Source organism: Enoplosus armatus, chromosome 19 (genome assembly GCF_043641665.1).
Source record: "Enoplosus armatus isolate fEnoArm2 chromosome 19, fEnoArm2.hap1, whole genome shotgun sequence".
Lineage (NCBI taxonomy): Eukaryota > Metazoa > Chordata > Actinopteri > Centrarchiformes > Enoplosidae > Enoplosus > Enoplosus armatus.
The window spans coordinates 17534180-17558109 of NC_092198.1; the positions used below are offsets into that span (position 1 = coordinate 17534180).

Sequence of the window (23930 nt, forward strand, 5' to 3'; positions counted from 1 at the left end):
AATGGTCCAAATATTCCACATACTGTTTTTCATAGATGAAATGTCTGCTAAGTCTACTTTAATACAGGTTTCTAAGCAGATCCTAAATTCTTAGAGGACCGGTTTTGTTCATTCTTGCCACTATTCCGATTCAGCCGATACAACTTGCTCGGATCAACTTGAAACTCAACGTAACATCTTATTTTGCGTAAATACAATGACTAAATGTTTTCAATCAACCGGAAATAACTCTTTCTATTATCAGAATTTGATCCGTTCAGTACAATGATATCAGAAAAGTCTAGAAAAAGTTGTTGATTAAATTATTTTATTTTATTTTAGCCAACAGGAAGTCGGCCGGTTCGGCCAGAGGAAGTCTGATATTTGCCTGCTCTCAACCAGCTCAGCTGGAGAAGGACTCTGCACATGCTCTATGGGCCCGCAGAGGCATTTTTGGGGTATGCACCCAAAGAACAACTTTCATAGGAATGAATGGGGCGCCATCTTTGTATCCAGTTCTCTTTAATACATCCATGGTGTGCAGTGTTATTATGGTGCTTTCTATGACACAAGTGCAGTATCCATCTGTCAAGATCACATGATTGTGGTGTCTGCGTCCTCACCAGGTCATTTGACCAAGAGGAAAATCCAGCAGAAACTTCACTACCTCAGCCTGACCTTCTCTCAGCTGACCTTTTCACCATGTGGGACAGCTCGGCATGCTGCGGGGGAACGTGATCGCAAGTGTTTTTTTCTTCTTCACATGGCCATGTGTTGATGTGCAGAGTGTTATTCCAGCAGCACAGAGAGCCACAGGCGGGTTTCTCACATCTGCTCAGCATGTTGCTGTGTATTCAGTTCCAGTGGAAGGCTCTGACCAGTAGCTGGTGGCAACAGTGCGCTGAGGAGAACCAGTGTAATGTGCTGGCGACCTGGTCAACTGGAGAGGGCAGGTTGTCGGCCCACACATGTTTAAATACTTCTGTTTTTCAGACATTCAACGCCCCATAAAGCACCATCCAACAGAAGTAAAGCTCCAGTCTGTCCCTGATACTTCCGTGTGGCTCGTTGACAGAGCTGTTTAGGTCTGCATGGGAAGCTGTGGCGTGCTCGCATAGTTGTATTTGCTAAGTGTGCCCCCTCTCCCCTCAGCTGTTTATTCCCTTTATCTCTGCCTTTTGGTTCAAATTGTAGTCAGACATTTTTTTGGTGAAGTGGTCCATGACTCGTGCTCTCTCCAGGTGTGTCCAATTACTCCTCATTGAGAATTGAAAGGTGAGTGAGAGAGCAGTGGAAATCTTGTTACAGTCCAGCAGAGTGGTACAGTGGTAAGAGAGGAGGAGGAAGGATGCTGGAATGTTTATGGGTCGTCATCCATCAAACCAGTTTGGACTCTCTAATGAAACACAGATAATATGTAGAAGTGACAGAAGTTTGTCAGAGTGTGTTATTGACAGTTGTTGGATAATTTAATGGGACAGTTCCCTTAAAAACACCTGTCACCTTGGATTTTTTTTTTTTTACTATATTTCATCTTATTTTATAAAAAAAAAATACCTCAAAAGTAGTTGTGACCAATTCTGCTCAAAGCGCCAAACAAGACTGCGTCTGAAAAACTCAACTCAGTATTCAATCTGGGATCGACTTTTAAATTAAGCATTCTCACCAAATTGTGTGCAGAAGACAAATTGGGGGCAAAAACTCCAAGACTGGCAAGAGACACACAGCGCTATGAGCTCCTTAAGAAGTTGCTGTGGCTAACATGTTAACAAACAATTGCCCACTGACACCTCCAGCGGACATGGAGCAACATTAGCAGTTGTTTTGAAGCAAGTCTCTGGCTACCTGATGAGCGTAAGTCCAATATTCACTTTCCTTTTAGCTCTGTTTTGTTTTCACCAACTCCTGTGGAAAATATCTTAGCTAAGCTGTTCAACTTTCTTCACTAGCATGTCGCTAACCGTGTCTGTCGGTGGTTTGATTTTGGCAGTTAGCTAGCTTACAGTCAGTTCATCGAAGCATTGTTGCTAAAAAAAAGAAAGAAGAAAAAGCTGTCTGCTGCTTGAAACAAGGTTGAAAAGAGCAGTGCGACGGAAACAAATAATACATTTTGCAGACTGTAAAACCAAATGACAAGCTAAAAGAGGCTAACAGGCTAAATAGCTCTGCAAAGCAGCAGAAGTCATCATTTCACATTACACGTAGTCATTTGATTCATGTATTGATTATTGGAAAGTTTTTGCTGAGCTGGGTCAGAGAGGTGATTTTGTTTTTTTTCAACACTAAGTAAATTAATAAGGCCGTACGTTTGTAGAGCGGTATTGAATGGCATTTCTGTATGTTGTAGGATGCTAACAAAAGGGGGTGTTTCTGTTAGCATTAGGGTTGTAGCCAAAACGTTTTGTTGAAATTGCAAAATGTGTCATTAGCACTGATGTGTCACTGGCACTGACTTTAAATTTAGCTCAGCTTCACTCTTTTTCTTTTTTTTGCTACCAAAGCATACAGCGCACACACAGGTAGGTGAACTGTAAGCATCACTCAATATCATGTGAAACTATTGTATTATATTTTGAGGTGTGTGATGACTGACTGGCACTAATTTGGCTTGTCTAGCTCGTCTGCCTTGGGGAGATGAGAAATAAAGCTTCAAATGATGTTATTAAGAGAAGGCATTGCTTTTTATTTGGATGCACGTGGCTCTAGTTTTACAGCTTAAATACAGATATTCGAGAAAGAAAATTGTGTAACATCATATCTTGAAGGTATAAAACATTCTTGAGGATATTCCCCAAACAGCACCTAGCTCCTTAGCGTGTTTTTTCTTGTGTTGTGAAGTGATTTTCCATCAGTTTGAAGAACAGACTGGTTGCTGACTGGCAGGGTAGTATATCAGCCTTCCCTGTCTCTAGTTTTGGATTTCTGTCTTTTAAATACCCGTGCAGTTTGAGACTAAACTCAGCCAAAGAGATAAGCACCTGAACGTGCAGATGGTAGCTCCCTCCAGAGACCCGGTGGAGCTGTCAGGCAAGGCACGTACCACTAGAGGAGAGGGATCCAGAAAGTAGCCAAATTGAAACTGGCTTGCAGTGTTTTGTGAGGGAAACACACACACTTAAGACCACATGGGGAGGGGTGTAGTGTTTCATGGAGATGAGACCTCTGAGGGTAGCAGGCTCTGCTTAGAACGTCTTAAGCCACTCAAACATGAATCTTCTTTATTGCTTTTACATGCAGTACCTTAAATTATCCAGTTGTACATGATTATCATGCACATAAGATAAGAATTGCATTTGAGTAATTGAGTAGTTTCTATTTGTGTTTGTTGTGACTGAGCAGCTGAAACTGTGTCTCCTTTAGGGCTGCAACGATTACTTTCATCAACTTTAGCAGACTATTTCTTTATTCATTGATTCATTATTTAATCTAAAAAATATAAAATATTAGATAGTAAGAATCTAGCCCATCTAAATTTTCCTCAAATGTCTTGTTTTGTCCAACCAAACAACCAGCTGTGCAAGACCCAAATATATTCAATTTATTATTTATTAAAGACCAGCGAATAGTCACATTTGAGAAGTTGCAAACTGTGAATGGCTCTTTTTTTTTTACTTAAATGATTACGCAACCATCGAAAATTCCTTTTATTCTTAATGTAAAGTACTTTGAGTGTTCACTTGCATATTGAAATGCACAATTTAAATATGGTTTGCCATTGCATTCTCAAGCACACAGCTAGATAACACTTTGTGAGACCAATAAGCATTGAAAAGTAAAGCTGCGAAAAAGAAAAAACTGATGAGCTATAAAATAAAAAAATGTTTTTTAAGTCCTTGCAGTTTGAGGTCAGGATATGGATGAACTCTTGTTACAGGATAACATAAATGTTGTGAAATCTGACAGCAGGCTACCTGCAGGAACCTGAAACTGTACCTTCCTCTTGTGTCCTCCTTGCCATTGTGTAAAGCTGTTAATATGTGCTATGTACTGTATGTACCCAGATTTGGGTACGTTGTGTTCAATCATTTCCATGGTTTGTTTTATCCTAAACCTAAAGCTATTTGTAATTCAGTTTATTTTTCCGTTGACGGACAAGACTCTTCCCATCCTTTTGCTATTTACACTTTTATGTGTGTGTATATATATGCATGGTTGCATGCATGCATGAGTGCATACATCAGGATGCTGCGATTATCCAAAGCCACATTTAAAGAGGAAAATCCTGACTGGCAAAGCAACAATAACCATCAGTGTCACACAGTCCAACACCCTCTTCCTGTCCTCATTTTAAAATTAAAGACTGTTTAGTGTAGGCAGTGGTGCAAATCACTCTTTCAGGGGACTCCAGTAATGTTTATTCATCCGTACATACAGTCAGCTGTATATAGCTGTGGAATATTGACTTCATCTCTGAGTGCTGGGAATGGGACAACTAACCTCCTGTATGGGGCCACTCTTGCATGTCTCCTTCGGCCTGTAGGTGAGGGTGTTGGGATCCTGGGGTTACCAAAACATGCAGCTGACAGGCAGCCATGAGGGAAGGGGTTAAGATGGAAATTGCACTGCTCTTGTCAAATCGTATAGAGCCTACAGCAGCTGGTTCATCCTTGGTGTAAACAAGTTGCTTCTGCAACTCACCGCCATGTGTGAGTAGAGACAGGTCGCATTCGAACTTTAAGGATTTCTGGCTTCAAGCGGTCTTCAAAGCTAACCTGTCTCACAGTGGTTTAAACCCAGCTCAGCTATTAGTGGGAAGAAACTGTCACGCTGTCAGGTCTCAGTCTGGTTGGGAGCCTCCTGAAGTGTGAAACACTTGTGTCAAGTGACAAGTCAATACTGAGGTTGAGGACAGAAGAGCCCCGGTGAGCTAAATGTTGTATTGACATTCATGCCATTAGCTGGAAGACCAAATTTGTTGAATTTTAAACACCATCAACTTCTTACTTTAAAAAAATGTATTTCTTTGTTGAGGAATACAGGTTTAACAGACAGAAGCATGAGATCTTGTCCTGTACATCTGGATATATTTCAGATAGCCTGGCTTCAAGTGATAATAATAAACTGTGATGGACGGACAGTTATAATTTTACCGTTCACCTTTGCTTTCTCTTTCAGATAAGTTTAACTACAGGTTGTTATGTGATGAACTGACCTCTGTTGGACCTCATTTCAGCAAAGTCCAAGATTTCAGCAATTACTTCGGTGAGTACAATGTTATTGCAGTCAATAGAAGAGATGACCAGGGTTATGAAAATAAAAGCTGAGGTGTAATACATTTGATGATTTCTTTAACCTGCAATCCAAATAGACCTGCCCTTTCCAGGCATTCCCATCTGAGAGGAGCAGCACGTAGATGCATCTATTTCCTGTCAATTTCATGCTCTGTGCTATGAACGACCAAAGTACAGGACGTTTCCAAAGACCTCAAGCCAAGATATACATTCAACAAATTCAATCTATAAATCTCTGGCTGAAAAAATATAAATATAAGGAGAAGCTCAGTGCAGCCGTATGTTCCATACATGCTAAGAAATGTGGTTTGCAGCCCTCAGTGTGAGAGCACTTTATCATCATTTGGTCTGCGCACATGCCATGAAGGTACACAAGTGTATTTTTACTGGCCAGGCCTGAGGTTCACATCCTGAATTCAAACGGTTATTGTGACTAATGTAGGCGTTTATAACGTTATACTCCCCAGCAGCACTCAGACAAGTGCTCAAAATGAGATTTATCATCATAATAATAAGCTGATAAAGTGGAAATGTAGATGGGGCTCCTAAAAACATGTGAAAGTAAGAGAGGCTTGAATGACAGCCCAGGGTCAAAGGTCAAATGTGAAGGGGTCAGCTGAGATTCACGGTTACTATGTGAGAGTCAGCAAACCTGTAATGGTCTGTGAAGGTTAATCTCTGAGTTATCACTTGTCAGGAGCTGCTCTCGTGTCGTGTTTTGATGTGACTTTGATTGTTGTGCCGTGGTTTAATTGAATTACTGACACCTTTGCCCTTTGCCCTGGTTGCAAATGATAATAGAAGACATCCGCATCCGACAGCACATTTCACGCATGCCTGATTAATGGCTTCTCATTCTTCCAAATCCTGAGAAGTGCAAATGTAGCCGTCAGAGAGATCACACCTTTTCTATGCTTGGTGTTCTCAAGAGGAAATTAAAGTGATCAACAGTGACGTTGCGTATGAGTGCTAAGTGTTTCTAGTTATCTGTATAACTGCAAACGAATATATCTTTTACACGATCGTACACTTTTAAAGCCCCTACACACCTATCGTCCAACCACACAGGTGTCACTTATTGAGCACTTTACTGCGTCCATGTTTCTCCCACCTCGGTAGTTCAAAAGTATGAAAGCTGGTAATGACATAATGCAGGTTCGGTGCACCTATGCCTATTTAAAATATTCAGCTAGTTAGGTTCTTAGACTTCAGACAGGATATGATTAAACCACATAAACCATATCACCGTTTCCCTGCCATGTCCTGTGAAGCAGCGAGCTTCTTCTTTCGCTCTGTACACTGTGTGACTTTTTTTTGCGTAAGCTTTGCGGCTTCTCGGGGATAGAGACTTTGGCAGCCCTGCGACTGTGTAAGAATCTCTGTGTGACCGTCCGAGGTGGACTGAACGGATGCATCCCACAGCCGCTGGCAGCAAACCCTTCTGTCTAGACACCCAGCCAGATGTCCAGCAGCTACAGACACACACTGCCATCTAGTGCTGGAAGGAGCTCTCAAAGGACGCATCCCTTCAGCATCTGTTTGCTGTAAAGGGCCACCTACATGGAGATCAGTATGTCCTGACTCAATACAACAAAAGTGATCTGCCACTCATCCAAACGTGCCTCCCCAGCAGACTAGAGGCTCAAATAAATCCACACCTCGGCCTGAAATTCCAAACAAACTTGGCAGAAAACAGACCCATACAGGCTGGACGACGAGTGACTCTTACAGCATGAAATAAACATACAGTACGACCTGTACTTTGTGGCCTCACTACGGATGTTTTGAAGCTGGGACACTAACAAATAAATCAAAGAAAAACCCCAGTTATATGCAGATTTGGGAACATTACAGGGTGCCAACTTCTTTTTCCCAAACAATATATCTTCTATGCCGTGAGGAAACAAAACTGTACACAGAGAATGAAGTAATGCTGCTTGAAATGTGTGAGATAAAATCTGAATCTAAACAACTTGGAGTGATTCCCCGACGTCCTTGATTATTTGACGGAGTATGGGAACGTTCCTCCAGTCCGCCGTACAGCTGATGCGTGTTAGACATCATTACTTCAGTAAAATTACATCAGCATGTCTCCTGCTGGTCCTCTGTGGAAAGGTCCTTGTACTGCCCCATGAGAAGAGGTACAACATAGATGAAAGGATCTGTAAAGGATGAATAGAGACTTCTACAGAGGCTGAGATGCAATTTTATTGGTTGGGAGGGTTATTAGACGATTTCCACTGGGAACTTCATCCCAGGACTGACGAGTCAGAACACTTGCTTGGTTTGAGAAATCCTGGGCATCTGTCCCTGAATCATATGACAGGAATGTTCAAATTGCTGCCACCTCTCCCTTCCTGAGGTCTTTGCCGTGCCTTTGATTTTATTTGGTTTGCGGTCTTTGGACGAGGACCCTGAATCATTCATCGTGGCAGAGAGCAGCTCTGAGAACAGAGATGCTGTGTGTGAAGCACCTCTCAAAACAGTCTTACATAATGTCAACACAATTACGCACATTAAGCTCTAGAGGCTTCAAGTAAATTCAAGGGCAACAGGCCAGAGCTTTTTCACTCTCGGATCTGAGGGCTTTTATGAAGGGGTAGGGGCATGGGGAACAGGAAAAGACAGATTAGGGAGCAAAGTTGATTGGTTTTAGCAAGTTCAGTAGTGCATCCTCTCCCTCTCCTGATAAAAGAAAGTAGCAGATTAGTTTGCTTGTTTATTGTCGGCCCCAAGGGAAGGAGCTCTGTGCTTTAACTTGTTAATGGCTTCTACTGTTTCACACTTTGTAAAGTGTAACAAATAATTATTTATTAATAAATCACATTAATGAATGTCATTTTGATAGGTTCTTTGAATAAATGAATGAACAAGACTAAGGGTCTACAGCCATGCCAGCAGCTGTGCGAGGATGTACTTGTAACACAGCGGTGCTTCGAGCTAAATACTAAAGTGAGCATGCTAACATGTACACAATGACAATGCTGACGCATGTCAGGTTTTGTTTGACCTGCCTAGATGAAAAGTCAGGGGATCAACAACGTTATTATGATTCATCCTTTGGGGACCATAAAGGTTTTGTACAAAATTTCATGGTGATCCATCCCATAACGTTTAAGGTATTCAGTCTGGACCAAAGTGTTGGACCAACCAATCGACTAACTGTCAAACAGACCGACATTGCTACGCCGCTAATGTGGCTAAAAACGTTCCTTCCCCTTCAATGAAATTGTATGTCACAGCTCCAACCTACAAGCCAGTACGTTTGACCTGTCCTTTTTGCATGTCACCAATAATCAATCAGGAATCACCATATGAAGGATAAGACCATCAGCAGACCTGAGGACTAAATGCTGCCACAGGCCAAGTGAGTGTAAATTTGGATGAATTCAACATTTTTTACTTCTGACAGTGACGGTGCTAGTGAAACGTGCAGGTGGAGACGGAGCTCATTTAGAGAGCTAATTAGCTAATAGCTAATTTAGCTAATACTTTTAACTCATTTAATTTCAGGTCTGATTGCTGCCAAAAGTCTTCACACTTCTATAATGATTCTACATGGTTATTAATCGTGTTGTATGCTTAAGAGTTGGCAAGAGCTGTTGATTTTCATGCCAGACCCCCTTGGAAGTTGGACTTGCTCATGGTTGGATTGGTTTCATTTTTCAATTAGCTTGTAAAAAAAAAAAAAAAAAAAAAAAAAAAACTGGCTGAATAACACAGTTCCATTTATATTTCACTTCAAACAAAAAGTTTTCTGTCGTTACAAATCATGTTGCTTCTTAGCAGTAAGCGTGTCCTGCTAGAGACTTAGCCTTTCAAGAATATAAAGAGAATTTCCAGCTTTAATTTTTAACACCCACAGACTCTAACAAGCACTCTGTTTTCATCTGCAGGAAACCTTGTCATATAAATCCTTCCTCGCTAATGTAAATCTCCTAATACTCTTACTGACTTTGTGGGTGGTTGCTTTTGTCTGAGAAAATCTGATTTAGAGGTCCATGTTTATCTCTATCCCGAAAAAAAAAATATGTTTACAAAAAGGCCCAGGGGACCAGAGTGAACACAGTCTGTTCCTTCTCAAATTCTTTTTGTGAGATAAATCAGTTTCAACTCATCAAACACACTGCACGGCGTAACATGTGTATTTCAATCAACACATTGTGTAGATATCAGCAAAGAAATACATCACCGAATCATGTGGATATCACTGTGTCATAAAACTTCATATCAGCATTTCTCTTCTGCACAGAGGGTTTGGGGTTGCCGTGAATATGTTAGTATTGCTTTATGTGTTACAACTTGGACAGACGCGTAAATAATCAATTTCAAATGGACCATAAAGTGCGACTAATGTTTTGAATGTCCATATTAGAATTTACCTGTGGTCTATGGATTTTAGACCCTTTGTTGTCTTGTGCTTGTACATAATTTTATTCTCTCAAACACAGAAGGCGTGCCCTTCTAACGTGCTGAGGGTTAAACTGAAATTGCGTTACTCGGTTACGATAATTAAATCTGCCTCAGTTTTAAGCTAAAACATCTGTATGCTAATTTGTTTCAAAGCAAAAACGATGCACTCTGTAATGACCAACATGTGCTTAGGAGACGGCCCTTCTGCTGTATGTTACAGAACCGCCTCTGTGAAGTCTGTGAAGTATACAAGGGGTGGACACAATATCATGAACACCTGTACATCTAATGCACTGGTGGGGGCTTTCTAATGCTGCGTTCACGTCATGTGGGACGGATGGTCTAGCACTTGCAAGAGTTTACATCATCGGTCAACTCAAGAGAGTTACATGATTGCAGTATTTGTGGTGTGAGACTTAAAAATACTGTGCATTGACAATAAAGCACTATATCTATAAAATTCAGGTTTAATTACCTTGAATGACAGACAGACAGGCTGACGTGAGATGTTTGTTTACTTTTTCAGGCAAGGTATTATTTTGTGCCAAGTTAGCCTTTCAGCAAGCCTGTGTTTCAAACTGGAGGTGTGGAGTTTCAAAGACGTGGGCGTTTATCAGGCAGGACGCGTCTAATATAAGACACTATCAAGTTGCATTTTGTGTAGGATCCTATGTTTTTGGAGTTTAACACACACTAAGGCTAAAAGTTAGGATATGTTGGCCACCGCTGTTTCGATGTTACTAACTGTTGCCTTGAGTGAAAGTTATAGATCTACTGTACTGCTTGAAGTAAACTACAAGCACAACAAGGTTCAGTACAAAGAAATAACAATATGACACCTTAAGTAAGTACGCTGCTTAAACTTCAGTTTAATCAGTTGAGTTGTAATAACTTTGGTGATCCCTTAGCTTTTCATCTGGTGCCATCATCAGGTCATCATTTTAATTTTGTCCAATACTTTGATTAATGAATACCTGCAAATCTATAATGAAATTAGCTTAGCATCATTATGCTAGCGTTGTCAGTTGTTAGCTTAAAGCACAGCTTTACCTAAGTACAACCTCACGGCACGGTTAACTCTGAGTCTTGCTGGTCTGTATTTGACCCTTAAATGGTGCCCAGTAAACCAACGACCAACAAAAATAATGCCATTGTTGCTATGAGGGTTTGAATGTACATGTGTGACCACATCAAATGAGAACATCTCACTCCAGACTGATCTTTTTCTTGGAGTCTGAATATTTTGTAGCATGCCTGTAAAAGCAATGCTGTTTCAGATATCCCCAGCAGTTCATGGTGGCTCAAATGTGATTTAAATTCTTTAGACTGACACTGCACAACAATTTTTTACCAAAGATTTACCAAAATCTAATTATGTTTCCATCAAACGGCTGGAACATTTTGTTTGGATGTCGTTCATATGCACCAATAGTTTATTTTCATTTGTATCTCCAAGAATTGGTATGTTTGGGTTGGTACGTGGAGCTGCGCTCTGATTCTAGGACATGATAAACAGAAACAGCCACCGGGCATTTTCATTTTTGTGGCTGTCTGAGGAAAGAGACAGCCATGATTTTGGACAAAGGTAATTGCAGGTAACTGCCAAAATAAAGGAACATTAAGTCTTTTAATAGGGCGTTGGACCACTATGAGCTCCTTCTCTGTGCTTTGGCGTCGATTCTGCAAGTCTCACAAATGCATAAACACGAATATACTCTTTAAGAAATCCTATTTTTCAGTGTTTTGCTCGTAATTGTGGAGCATGCTGTTCCCATTGCTACACAAAGATGCTGAATTGAGTTGAGTTGTGATGACAGCGCCACATTCAGATTGTTTTTATTTTCAACGACCCCTCAATGGAGACAATTTCATCCTGAGAAGAGTCCACGTCCATCAGGATAGAAACGCTTCACCATAAGCTGATGAAGGCAATTATTCAGAGTTGCTTTGTATTTTTTGGCATTAACGTTGCCTGCTAAGAGTTTCAGTCTGCATAAGACATGCCAGGAAATTTCCCTCTTTTGTAACATGACACAGCAGCCAGAACCAGTCAGCCTTGTGAAATCAAAGATATTGGGTAAAGGGATCTTCTGCATGATCAAGCAGCAGCCATCTGTGGCGATAGACAACATTCACTCCTTAAAGAATTGTACATAAGATAATATGAGTTGTATCTGAGGCAAGGGGCTGTAGTCGAGCCTCTTTAACGCTCCAACAGTTTGGGAGTATGATCACCTCAAAGTTACAGTTGAAGCAACACTTTTGGGAAATACAGTTATTGTATGATGACAAGATCCATGCCATTCATACATCTGTCCCGTAGTTATGGAGCTGGAGCCAGCAGCTGGTTAGCTTAGCTTAGCATAAAGACTAGAAACAGGTTGCCTAAAAATGGAAATACAAGTACCTCTGCTTAAGGCCCTGCTGTGAAGACAATTTGATGACCATAAACAATGTCCACCAACTCAGCGCTCCATTCGTGAATTATTCATTTCAAAGCAAAAGAAAATAAACGAAATTCATATTCAAAAAGCAAAGTGCTCTCATAAACAGTTATTGTGGGACTACTTCATTGAATGGTTGAGGAGTGAAACTATACCAGCAAGCAGAGAAAACTACTGTTTCATCTATAGTGGCAGGTTGAATCTAATGAGCAATACTGTACTGTATTAAACAAATAGCTCTCCTGCAACAAGTAGAATATACCACAGACTCCTTTCATAAATGATAAACAGACTGATATGCAAGGGGTGCTCCATGTGCAGAGTTTTTACATTATCCTGCATGTTTATTCTGTGTCTTTATCTCTTGTCTGTTTCAAGGAGAGCAAGAAAAAAGAGTTTTAAACCGGACCACATCAGAGGTGAGAGGCTGAAACAGGAAAACATTATTTTGTTGTCTTGGCTCCTTATTTTATCTGTTGTGTAACTTGTGTTTCTGTTTCCTTTTTTAAGGAACATTGCTCAGGGGGCTGTATCGTGACCAAAGGACCGGATCGTTCAGTTGTGAGACACAAAAAGAAATGAATGATCTGTATGGAAAAACTTCGTCAACACAAGAAATTGAATTCTGCGTGTATCACAATAAACAGGTGGAAGCAGTTGTATGGTTATAAAGGCAGGTAAGCTCAGGCCAACTTACTAAATGCCAATGCTCATGATACATCCCAGATTTGAAAATGTAACGTGATATATATATATATATATATATATATATATATATATATATATATGACACTGGGTGGCGCCATGACAGGATTTAAATATATATATACATATATATATACATATATGTATATATATGTATATATATACTGATGTGATAACGGTTAAGAAAAACAAGCTTTTATATATATGTGTGCTTGTTTTTCTTGTCACATCAGTTTAGAGGCACTTCTCCAACAGTCCTCTTTCCTGCTGCCACTCTTGTTTCAAGAGCTCTAAAAGCTTCAGGGTCAAGATTGTTATTTCGCTTTTGTTTCCAACCATGGTGCAGCTATGAAAAGAGGGTCCTATAACGTTGGCTTGATTTATTTCATATTCACGTCATACAAGGTTTTGGTCTGAACAACCTTCATCAGGAGGTCACGAATAGGATGTCAATAAGCAAGACAGCCTGAAGGAGTTCTTTTTACTTTTATTCAAGTTATGTTTCCCTGTATAGAGATAATGTTTTTCAGTGCTTTGACAGCAGCTGTCTCTTCTGAAGAGTTTTTAAAGGGGAAAGTGAAGGGGAAAAAAAGTAAAAGACAAGGTGGCTGGTTATATAACCTTAATTAATTCTGAAACATGAAGACTTAAGTGCAGCGCCATGTCTTTATTTAAACGGTATCCAATGGGTTGCTTTTGTCTGATTTCAGATTCAGCATAATGAAAGGCCATGAATCATATGATGCATCTGGTTTATTTAGGAGCCAAAGATCTGTGGTTACAACGTTAAGGACTGGTATTCTCCATCTAGCAATGGAGTCTGGCAGATTCAAAAGTATTCAGGGGGAAAACAGATTGTGTGAGCTGTGTGATTTGAAGATGAGAAAGTAAGTCACATTTTCGTCTGCATTGTACACACGATGATGATTTGAGAACGTATTTTTTTCACTAAATGGCAATTTTTTTTACATTTTGGTATACATACAAGAATTTGATTGGCTGGTTAATGTGTTTGAGTTTTCTAACTTTGTCTGAAAAGCATGAAAAAGACAATTGAAATATATATTCAATTCTAAAATAAACTCTTTTCGGGCTGCAACTAAAGATGATTTTCATTCTCAGCTATGTTCTCACTAAATCATTTAGTGTGCAAAACATAAGAAAACAATGAAAAATGTTTCCCAGAGTCAAAGGTGATGTGGTGGCATGCTCAGTGGCGGTAAGTAACTAAGTACATTCACTTAAGTACAATTTTGAGGTACTTGTACTTACTTGTATATTTCCATTTTCTGCTGCTCTACTTCTACTCAACTACAACTTTTACAAAGATAACAGTGACACTAATTGTAATGCTTCTTGTTGTAAGTGACTATTATGGTCAATATGTAATGATCGACAAAGCGTCATTGTTTGGGGTACAAGAGTTGATCCTGAGATGTGTATGAAGAGTTATGGTTGCAACATCTGTGCTAAAGAGAGCTGTGTGAGGTGTGACGGTATGGATCCCCAGAGAGTAGACAAAGCCTAGCACGCCTTTCTGCATTACAGGCCACATGACACTGGGTGGCGCCATGACACATTAGGATTTAAATGAGTTTGGTAGCGTCCAGCAGTCGTCGCTAAAACTCCAGCTTTTCTTTGCCCAAATCAATCCCACAATCCCCACACACCGGCGGTGTATTCATTTGAATGGTGAAACTGTGAAACGCTAGCGAACCTGCACAGAGAAGAGTTGCTCTTGAGTTTAACCAGTTTTTCCACGTTTTGGGTTTACACGCCTGAGGAGACCTCATGACACTTCCCAAAATGAATCGGTTGGTATTTAACTTTACTGTTTAAATGGTGAAAGAAATCTCTGAACTACCATTTATGAAGCCATATGTTCCCTGATTTGTAAGGCTAGCTAGCTAGCTAGCACTAGCGGCCCAGATAGTTACTCTGTACGTCTCCGTGTATCCTTGATAGTTGAGCCATAAGCTAACAGTTAAAGCTAACGGTGAGTTTACGCTAGTTAGCTAGGAACATGAGCAAACTTGAGCAGGGGGTCGTAATGAAATGCACTGTACCTCTCTGTTTCACCTGTAGAAAGACAGAAAACGCATTACCTTAACTTTAATCAATACATATTTATATTTGTGACTTCTGCTGCAGCTCACCTAGCTAACGTCAATGCTTGCAGAAGCCAACGCCTTTGTAACTCAAATGTAGCGTTTTTGTTTTGTTTCTCATTTTATTGTTTGGTTTTGGTCTCTTTTGAATCACACTGCTGCATCGTACACAACATGCAGTATATATAGCAGGCCATCCTGTAAGTTTTTAGGCCACGAAAAGCGATTATGACTCTCGCAACTCTTGAAAGTGAGACACATTCACCAACGATGTTTCCACAATTGTTTGTCTAACAGTGTCCCTTATTATGGCAGCTGGTAAGCATGTCTGGCAACGGGAAGTCTTTAAGGTCAACCAGAATAAATCCAATGGCTTTCTGCGATCTTGCCTGCACCTTTCTGCTGAAAAGAACATGAAGCAGGTATGGAAAGCATATGAAAGCAAATACCATGGCTTATTATGTTTAATAACTGTCCTGTTGTCTTTTAAATCCTGGTGACTGTGAAGTACAGTTCAGTGGTTTTGTAGTAGTAGAGATTGTAGTAGTGGCCTCATCCCTTATCCTTTTGTTTTAGGTGGATATTATAAATAAGGAAGAATTAGATAAAGAAAGGTGAGTCTCTGATCCACAACTGTGGGATTCATCTAATTATGATCACTCACTATCTGTGTCCCACAGATCATCCCACTCAGTCACTGGACCATTAAGGCACCTTTCCATAACCATTATCACCATATCTGTGGCTTTGAATTTTACGGTTTTCCAAACTAAGACAGCTTTGCATTTGGTCCATGTCGACTTTCCTCTTGGCAGATTTCAAGTCCACTACGGAGTACACAGCCCAGGCAAAGCGAAGCGATTGTCATCTTTCAAGAGGAAGGGTTGTCCAGTGGTGGAGGTGGGCTTGAAGCTGCACCGCAAAACATCAGATGTAGGCCGTGACCGTGACCGCGGCATGGCCAATAAAGAAAATGAGCTGACGTGCTCCGATGACGTGCGGGGCGTGCACTACAATGACAACTGCGGGCTCCCTGTGAATTCTGAGGCCTCCAAGATGGCAGGGGCCAGCTCCAAGTACGGCGACTTTACTGAGGTGAGAGTCACATTTAAAACTATTTCTCAAAAAGTTTTTAATTCTATCTTAGGCTTTATGAAATTTGCAACACTGTTACTAATTTAATTCCCTTTGTGCATTGTTTGTCTTTACATACAGCTATCAACGGACCACGAAGCTATGACTCATGTCCTTTTCGGAAGGAACCTGCGACTAAAAGTAGCCCAAACACTGTGGCGAAGAAACGCCAGTGAATTAGTGGCCTACCTAATAAGGTAAAACAGTGACGCTAATACTGCATTTTGGTAGTTGGTGTTCATTCCTCAATTACATAACATGCTGAATCTGTAATCATTTTTTGGTTTTCCAGAATTCAAGACACAGGGGTGCTGCTTGACTGCTTACCTGTCCTAACAAACAAGTGAGTCTCGCAGCTTCACCTGTAATGGCTGGACTGCACAATACTGCAAACCATTTGGCATTATGAGGGCAGCAATTAGTGGTTTTTATTATTGGCTAATCCATCTGTTCTGTTTTCAATTCATCTGAAAGTCTGTAAAATTTCAAAGTAGTGAAGAATGTGCAGCAGGATATTTCAGAGCTCAAGGTGTTTCCTTCAAATTTCTTGTTTTGGCCGACCAACTGTTGAAAACCTAAAGATATTCAATTGACAGCAATATAAAACAGAATAAAGCAGCACTTCACTTTTGAGACGCAGGAACCACCAAATATTTGTAATATAATATATATTTCTGTTAAGAATAAGAAACAATAATCCATGCTCATTTGTTAGTTTATAATCTACAGGATATATCCTAAATCCTGTGATGTTTAATATTGGTGCATGTTTTTTATCTTGATTGTCATCCAGTGTCATTCAGAGCAAGTGGAAGTCAACAATTAAGACTGTTTAACCGTTTGTGTTTTCTGTGCCTGCCCACATTACTGATAATCAGCTCACTTTTCTTTCTTTGGTGTCGTGTTTTCGTGTTTCTCGCCAGCCTTCAAACTGAAGCACCATGTTTGTCACTTGGCTGCTGCGTTGACCTCATGCCCCAAGTGAAAGTGATTCTTGCCGGTAAATACGAAGAGTAAGTGTCACTGAGGAACTGCATACATGTTTAATTATCTCAGTAGAGATAATGTCAAAGGTGATTGGATTTGCTGTTTTAGTCTTGATTCTCGACTCATCCAAGAGGCTTCAGCTGCCCTGATGAATAACTAATGAACTGAATTGAGAACTGATGAAGCCTCTTGGATGAGTAATGAGAAGTTTTTCCACTTAGCACTTGTATCTTATCATCTGGATGACAGAGAATGTTCATGAACATCTTTGACATTATGATTTGACAAACTTGTCGTCTTTAACTCTCTTTTTTTTTGTTTGTTTGTTTGTTTGTTTGTTTTCCCCAGACACATAACTGTGGGTTTACACTGGGTTCAATCCGTCATTAGGAAATGGTGGCCAGAACTTTCTAAGAATGAGAAAAGACTGCGGGACAGTCGTTCAGAAGACAGGTGGGCAGTGCATGCTTAAAAACAACCTAATAGTCCCTCTGTGACACAACCGAGACTTAAAGGGTTTCACGCTTGGCCTAATTTTTGGAGGTATTTCGATTTGATACAAATCTTAACCATACAACCAATGCGCAATATTTCACTGGAAATGCTGCTGAACAGGAGAAACTCAAAACGGTTACCACCAAAGTGCAACACATTTAGTTCCAATTAGGTTGGCTTGATGAAAATACACCTCATTCAGTAATGAAACCTTTCATCCTACCACTGTCTGTGTTTCTGTTCTCTCTTGACCTCCAGATATGATACTGTATTGAAATGTTAAGAAGAAAATTCAATATATATTTTATTATTATGACATTTTTGTTCTTATGGTTTTTTGACCTTTTTTGTCTACTGCTGCTACTTAATATTACACTATGGCAAACAGAGCATACTCGACAGAGTTTTTAATTGAGTCTGTTAGCAGGTAAAGCAACCTGTGGCCTCCTTTCATTTTCCGAGGCGTCTTCCTCTGGATGTAGTCAAGCAGGATATGCTTGCATGTTGGTTGTTGCTGTTTGTTTTCAAATAAGGAAAATCAAAATGGCACCTAACCAGTTTATAGTTAACACCCTCCATGAATTGTTTTTGCTTTTCTGTGTAGTAATTTGACCCATACGGATTTCTTATTTATAGTTTATTCGGTCACTTTCACTACTGCCTCACATGTGGACTGAAATATTGATTCTGGTATCATAATGGGTATAAATAAATGTCACAAACACTGGCTCATGGAGTAGAAGATATTCATTAGCTAAAACTGTCTTACAGGTTTTTCTAGTTAGGGCTGAAGATGGTTAGTGGCGCTGAGTTTACAGTGGGCTTGTTTTGAGTTTCTAAATCAATGTTTTCAAGAAGTTATGTGAAAAGATAGTCGCACACATTTCTGACTGCAGTTGTGAACTTGTAGTCGGGGGAGAGGGGCTCTTAGCAGGGGCAGTAGAGAGGGTGTGTTTGGGTTTCTACAGTCACTGACTGTGGGGTCATGTGTGCACTCACCACATATTACAATGGTAATGTTAGTATGTTTGTTGCAGGAATATTGAAGTCATGAAGCAGCGGCTGAAGGACTTGTGGAAGGACGGAACCCGGTTATGTTTGGTTCCAGGATCTACGGGAGAACTGGCAAAGGTGAGAAAGTTGCAGATCATGATGCAATAGCTGTAGAAGATTGATCAGGACTGGGAAAGTTACAGAAAATGGTTTTCAAAAGGCATTTCAATGTTCTGTCGCACACCATTTTTCTTCATGTTATGGACCAAACTAAATGAAAACAATTGCAACAGAGTTGAATGAACAACTCCCTTTTAAATGTTTTGAAATGAACATTGTCTCACAAAGATATTTGTCACAGAACTGAGTGTACAGGTGCTCCTTCTGTTTTTTCCACCCTCTGTTGATTTTGGGTGGACACACTTGCGTTTGTAACATGAGCTGAGAGTCTGTATTGGGGTTGTGGTTCATTTGTTTCCATCTTCATATCCTGTTTGGTAGTGAAAACGCATCAAACAATGAAAGACAGTTTTAAAAGGAAAATAAATGTACTAACTTTATAGTAGTACTAGTATTATAAATCAACATTCCCTTTTCATAGTCAGTATTTTCCAAAGTAATTCACTATGTTGTGATGTGTATAATGAGAATCTTGGACATTTAATATCAGAAATGTGTGTTTTGAACTGTGATTTATTTATTGTGTTGATAGTTTGTAAAACAAAGATTATTTTAATGCATGCAGACTGTTTCACTGGCTGTGACGACGGCTAACGTGTTATCTTCTCTTGTTCGTGTTGCAGGCCATCGAGGCTTATCTATCACAGCTGCCCTGACAGTTGTCAATGTAGCACTCTGAGGATGTGACCACTACTGCCGGATCATGGCTGTGTGTTGAACTGATAATCATGCCAGAGAAAAGGACTGGTTCATTCTGCCACTTAAAGTCAAACCTCTTACTGGGACTGAACTTGACAATTCAGACAACTCCCTCAGTTAGAGCTGGAGACTCTTAAAGGAGGGCTGAGAGAAAAAAAAAAACAGCATATGACTGCTTCACATTGAAGTGGACCATCTTGTGAAGGGGCGTATTTAGTGGACCTCCATGAGACTGGGTGTTAATGTCGCTCTATGAAGTGCCAAGCTCTTTGTCTCTCACTACACCATTCTTTGCCATTGAATGCAAATGCACTTGTGGATGTAATGAATGCTCCGCTGTTTTTGATGTTTTGCGTTTGGTTTCTCCGGAATCAGGAACTTGAATCTGCAACAGTCTTAAGTTATTAGAGCTCCTCTTGTTTTCATTTTGCCTCTTCATATGACATTTGCCTGTATAATGTAAAATGTAAAAACGAAAAGTGATTCTTTTAATCTTCTTTTTAAATAAATTTGAAGAAAATCAAAAATGTATTTTTTTTATTGTTATATAAAAAAATAAAGTTTGTCAGGAGAGGCTCAGGCAGACATTTTTAGATATTAGTACAAATTTGGGTAAATCAAACAGTTATGGCAACAAATGTTTAAATGTACATGATTTCTATTCCCTATTGGGATCCAAAGTGGCTAAACAAGTTTTTCAGCTTACTTGTTTGTATTTGCTGTATTTGTCTTTTTTTTGCCAAAACTTTATTAATCAATTTCTGTTTATCACAAGTGTTACAAACAGTTAAATGGAAGACAGAATCATATTCGAAAAGAGATATAGATGCAACAAACTAAAGGCAGTGTATAAGAGCTTTCAAAAATGCTATTTTAACATTTTATGGATATACTCTTAAATACATAGAGCAAACATTGGAAGAAAATTTAATTGAAATTTGATAATTTCATTTCATGACTTTCAAGACTTTTGGGGTCTTAACATTCAAAACATAGTTTGACAGCTTTAAATTGTGTTTACAATCTTAATTTCTCCAAAAAGTACTGAATCATCAGACATCAGCGAAGTGTGATTGTCGGTTGGTACAATAAAGGTTTTTTTTTGAGGTGACGTCATTTTCCGCAGAGACAGCTGATGTACCGAGTTTTCCGCTCCGCGTCCAAACGGCTCTTGAATACATGTTGACGCACATACAGTTAGAGCTCATTTTAATTTGATAAAGATAGACAGTATGTTGTGCGGGGAGAGGATACCGCTGCTGTGGGTTTTTCTGCAGGCTACGCTCGTCGTGGCGTGGTGTTTCACTGACATGGAAACGGGGCCTGGCGCAGGTGTATCCACACAGCCGAACGGAGATCGGTTCAAAATCGAGGGAAGAGCGATAGTTCCGGGGATGAAAACACAAGACTGGGTCTCCACGGCCAGGATCCTCGTGGAAGGTGAAGAATACGTGGGGTTTGTGAGGTAAGAAACACCCACAGTTATACCCGGTAGCTAGCTAGCCTGTTAGCAATGCTAGGTAGCGTTAGCATAGCCAGCTAACTAGCCCAAACGGTTGCCAGGAAGGGCTACGGCTGGTAACCGCACGGCAGCTGCTGTTGGCAGATGGCAGGTCGTAGCTGTCTTAACTGAGTTACAGCTTAAAATTGTGAATGTAACTCATGCCAACCGGGACAGCAACATGGCTATTTCATTATTACCTACATGCCACTGAACTTAATTTCGTTACGAGCTCAGCCAGGCCAGAAGTCGTAACCAAAACAAACCTTGGCCTCAAGGCACCTATCTGTTGTTGCAGTCTTACAACCACTTACGTGTAGCTAGCTTAGAAGTACTTTTAAATCAAAGGCTTCCCACACTACATCATTAAGCATTAACTGTGTATTAGTTTTATACATCTAGTCATGGTAGCCTACATGACAGGTTAGACCGGTTTTTCCTTCAAGGGTTACTGTGACATACTTTTTATCTGCCATGGTTGAACGCCTGTTTCATATTTTAAGTTGTAAAGCGTTTCTATATATTCTATATAATGGGGTAACCATGTAAATGTAGATATTCCGCTTGAGAGTTACTTGACAGTGATATTTAGGAGATGTCTGGTCCCAATGGAGTTATATTGCCTTGTGTTTCTAATATTTTGTCTACCAATTTTGTTTATATAACCCAATATCAGAAATGACTAATTTGCCTCAAGGGGCTTTACAATCTGTACTGCTTACAATGCTCTGAAAACTTGACCCTCGACTGGGATAAGAAATAACAGGGAAGAAATTGAAGAAACATCACACAGTATAATGCAATTTAATTCAACAACTCCACAAACTACAACCTCCAAAATGTCCATTAAGTTTAATCAACACGTCCCTCTCCCTAACCCTAATAAACTGTTTACATGTGCAGTTTTGACAAAATCCAATTCTTGTTCCAGAACTGATGGAAGTTTTGCTGTGAACGACGTCCCTTCAGGATCCTACGTTGTGGAAGTTGTCACCCCTAACTATAGATTTGAACCAGTACGTGTTGATATCACATCCAAAGGCAAAATGAGGTAAGGCCTTACTAACAGCGAGACGACAAAAATGGGCACATGTTGGTTGAGTCAGCCTTGTGTATTCTTCAGCGTACATTTTAGTGGCAACTCTAACCCAGTAAAGTAACCATGGATCATTTTCACAGGGCGCGTCTTGTGAACTACATCAAGACTTCAGAAGTCATTCGCCAGCCGTATCCTCTTCAAATCCGGGCTCATGGCCCTCAGAGCTACTTCATGAAGAGAGAAACCTGGGGCTGGACAGACTTCCTCATGAACCCAATGGTAAAGAAAATAGATGATGTTGTGCTGAACTTGCCGAATATGTATAATGTGTCCAAGAGGTCAAATGAGTTTAAATTGAGGTTAGTGAACGTTTTGAGTCATTTGGGCCAGGAAATGCAGGGACGAGATGTGTCATTGTTTTCTGTGCTGTCCATATCATTACCTTTAACCTTTTTTTTTTTGCTGTTATCCCCTTTCCTGATTATCAAACAGTTGCCATTGGTGAAAAATGAAAAAGAAGGAATAGTTAACGCTGCTTTTGCACAAGCAAGATGGTCATCTCAAAAGTTATTCAGTAGTCAAACCAAATCCTATGCAGTAGCTTGTTACTCACTGGTAAAGAAAAGTTTGTTGAATATATTTATTCTTAAAGGACATCAAATTAGAGTCCAGTATGCAAGTGTGAAAGATGGTGTGTCTCGCTCTCTGGTTTACGTTTGTTGTCTTTGTTGCTCCTGCAGGTTATGATGATGGTTCTGCCCCTTCTGATCATTGTCCTGCTGCCCAAAGTGGTCAACACCAATGACCCAGAGATGAGAAAGGTAAAGAATCCTCAATGTGAAGTGTTATTTCATAGATATTGTACGTACATTGAGTTCATCAGGAATTGTATGGTACACCCTCTGATCAGTTTAATAAGGATTTATTGAATGGCACTAGATAGCACGTTCCTGTAAGAATAGAGTTTGTAATGTCAGTAGTCAAAGGAATACTTGTAGTACATTCATGATACCCTGTCTTTGCCTCGTCTTGAAGTGTGAGTGAATCATAACTGTGAGAAATGTCAGTATAGATTTTCTGATGGGTCTGTCCCCAGCCTTCACGTCTCCATTCTTCAGCTGTTTTCATTTCACTGCCGTCCTCTTACAGGAAATGGAGCAGTCCATGAACATGCTGAACCCCAACCCTGAGCTTCCGGACGTCTCTGAGCTCATGACCAAGCTCTTCTCTGGCTCCAAGGGCTCCAGCAAGGCAGGTGGCAGCAGCAAGGGCACCAGGCCGGCTGCCAAGAGGAGGTAGTACTGTACATGTCTGCTGAATCCACCTAAAGCTCGAGTTATGCCATGGAAGCAAGATTTTTAAGTGTCATTTTTTTTTCCCTCTCGGTATATTGTACAGTTTTCTTTATTAATAGATGTTTTGAGCACATCTTGATTTCTAATATGCTATTGGAAACTGAGAAAAAATAAGATTTTTTTTTCCATCCTGCACTGATAGACATTTCTTAAACCCTGCAAAATCTGTTATCCCTCATTAACTCTATACTGTCTTCATGCTCTACTTCTCGTCAATCTTTTCTGTGCATTTTTCCACTGCTGCTAATTCCACTACCTGAAAGAGAACATATATACAGAGACTTCCTTGTTTTTTTTTGTTTTTTTTTTCAATTTCAGTAATATGACTGTGAATGAAGATTAATTGAATTTTAAGACTGATAAATTCTTATTTAAAAGCCTAGATAAATAAATTGCAATGGTATATAACAACTGTGTTTTTATTTCAGACCATCGTATTTGTTTGAGAGTGAACACATGGCCTTCTCATGTTTTGAATTATTGTGAGGCGTACTTTATGGCCAGAATTCACATACTGTACATTACGTGCCTAAGGTGTATAAATTCAAACGGTAATCATTGGCAGTTCAAAGGATGAAAGAGCTGTGTGGTTGCTTTTAAGATCTCTAGAGTGTAACTGGCTTTACTTTTAATAAAGCGGACAATAAAGTCCATATTGAAGTCATAA

The 23930-nt window shown here is 39.9% G+C and overlaps 2 protein-coding genes across 3 annotated transcripts; both read left to right on the forward strand.

Moving 5' to 3' along the window:
- Nucleotides 1-14470: 14470 nt before the first annotated feature.
- Nucleotides 14471-19844, forward strand: katnbl1 (katanin p80 subunit B-like 1). 2 transcript variants are annotated; one of them, XM_070925326.1, is made up of 10 exons: nucleotides 14471-14586; nucleotides 15178-15302; nucleotides 15457-15494; nucleotides 15696-15975; nucleotides 16096-16211; nucleotides 16307-16357; nucleotides 16938-17027; nucleotides 17350-17454; nucleotides 18534-18627; nucleotides 19293-19844. In XM_070925326.1, the coding sequence occupies exons 2-10, from the start codon at nucleotides 15189-15191 to the stop codon at nucleotides 19323-19325; spliced, it is 921 nt and encodes a 306-aa protein (XP_070781427.1). In that variant the 5' UTR covers nucleotides 14471-14586; nucleotides 15178-15188; the 3' UTR covers nucleotides 19326-19844. The 2 variants fall into 2 exon arrangements, with proteins under 2 accessions (XP_070781427.1, XP_070781428.1); XM_070925327.1 differs by having other exon boundaries at nucleotides 14505-14586; nucleotides 15196-15302.
- Nucleotides 19845-20503: 659 nt separating this feature from the next.
- Nucleotides 20504-23930, forward strand: emc7b (ER membrane protein complex subunit 7b). The gene is made up of 5 exons (XM_070925328.1): nucleotides 20504-20833; nucleotides 21801-21920; nucleotides 22049-22187; nucleotides 22649-22729; nucleotides 23058-23930. The coding sequence occupies exons 1-5, from the start codon at nucleotides 20601-20603 to the stop codon at nucleotides 23205-23207; spliced, it is 723 nt and encodes a 240-aa protein (XP_070781429.1). The 5' UTR covers nucleotides 20504-20600; the 3' UTR covers nucleotides 23208-23930.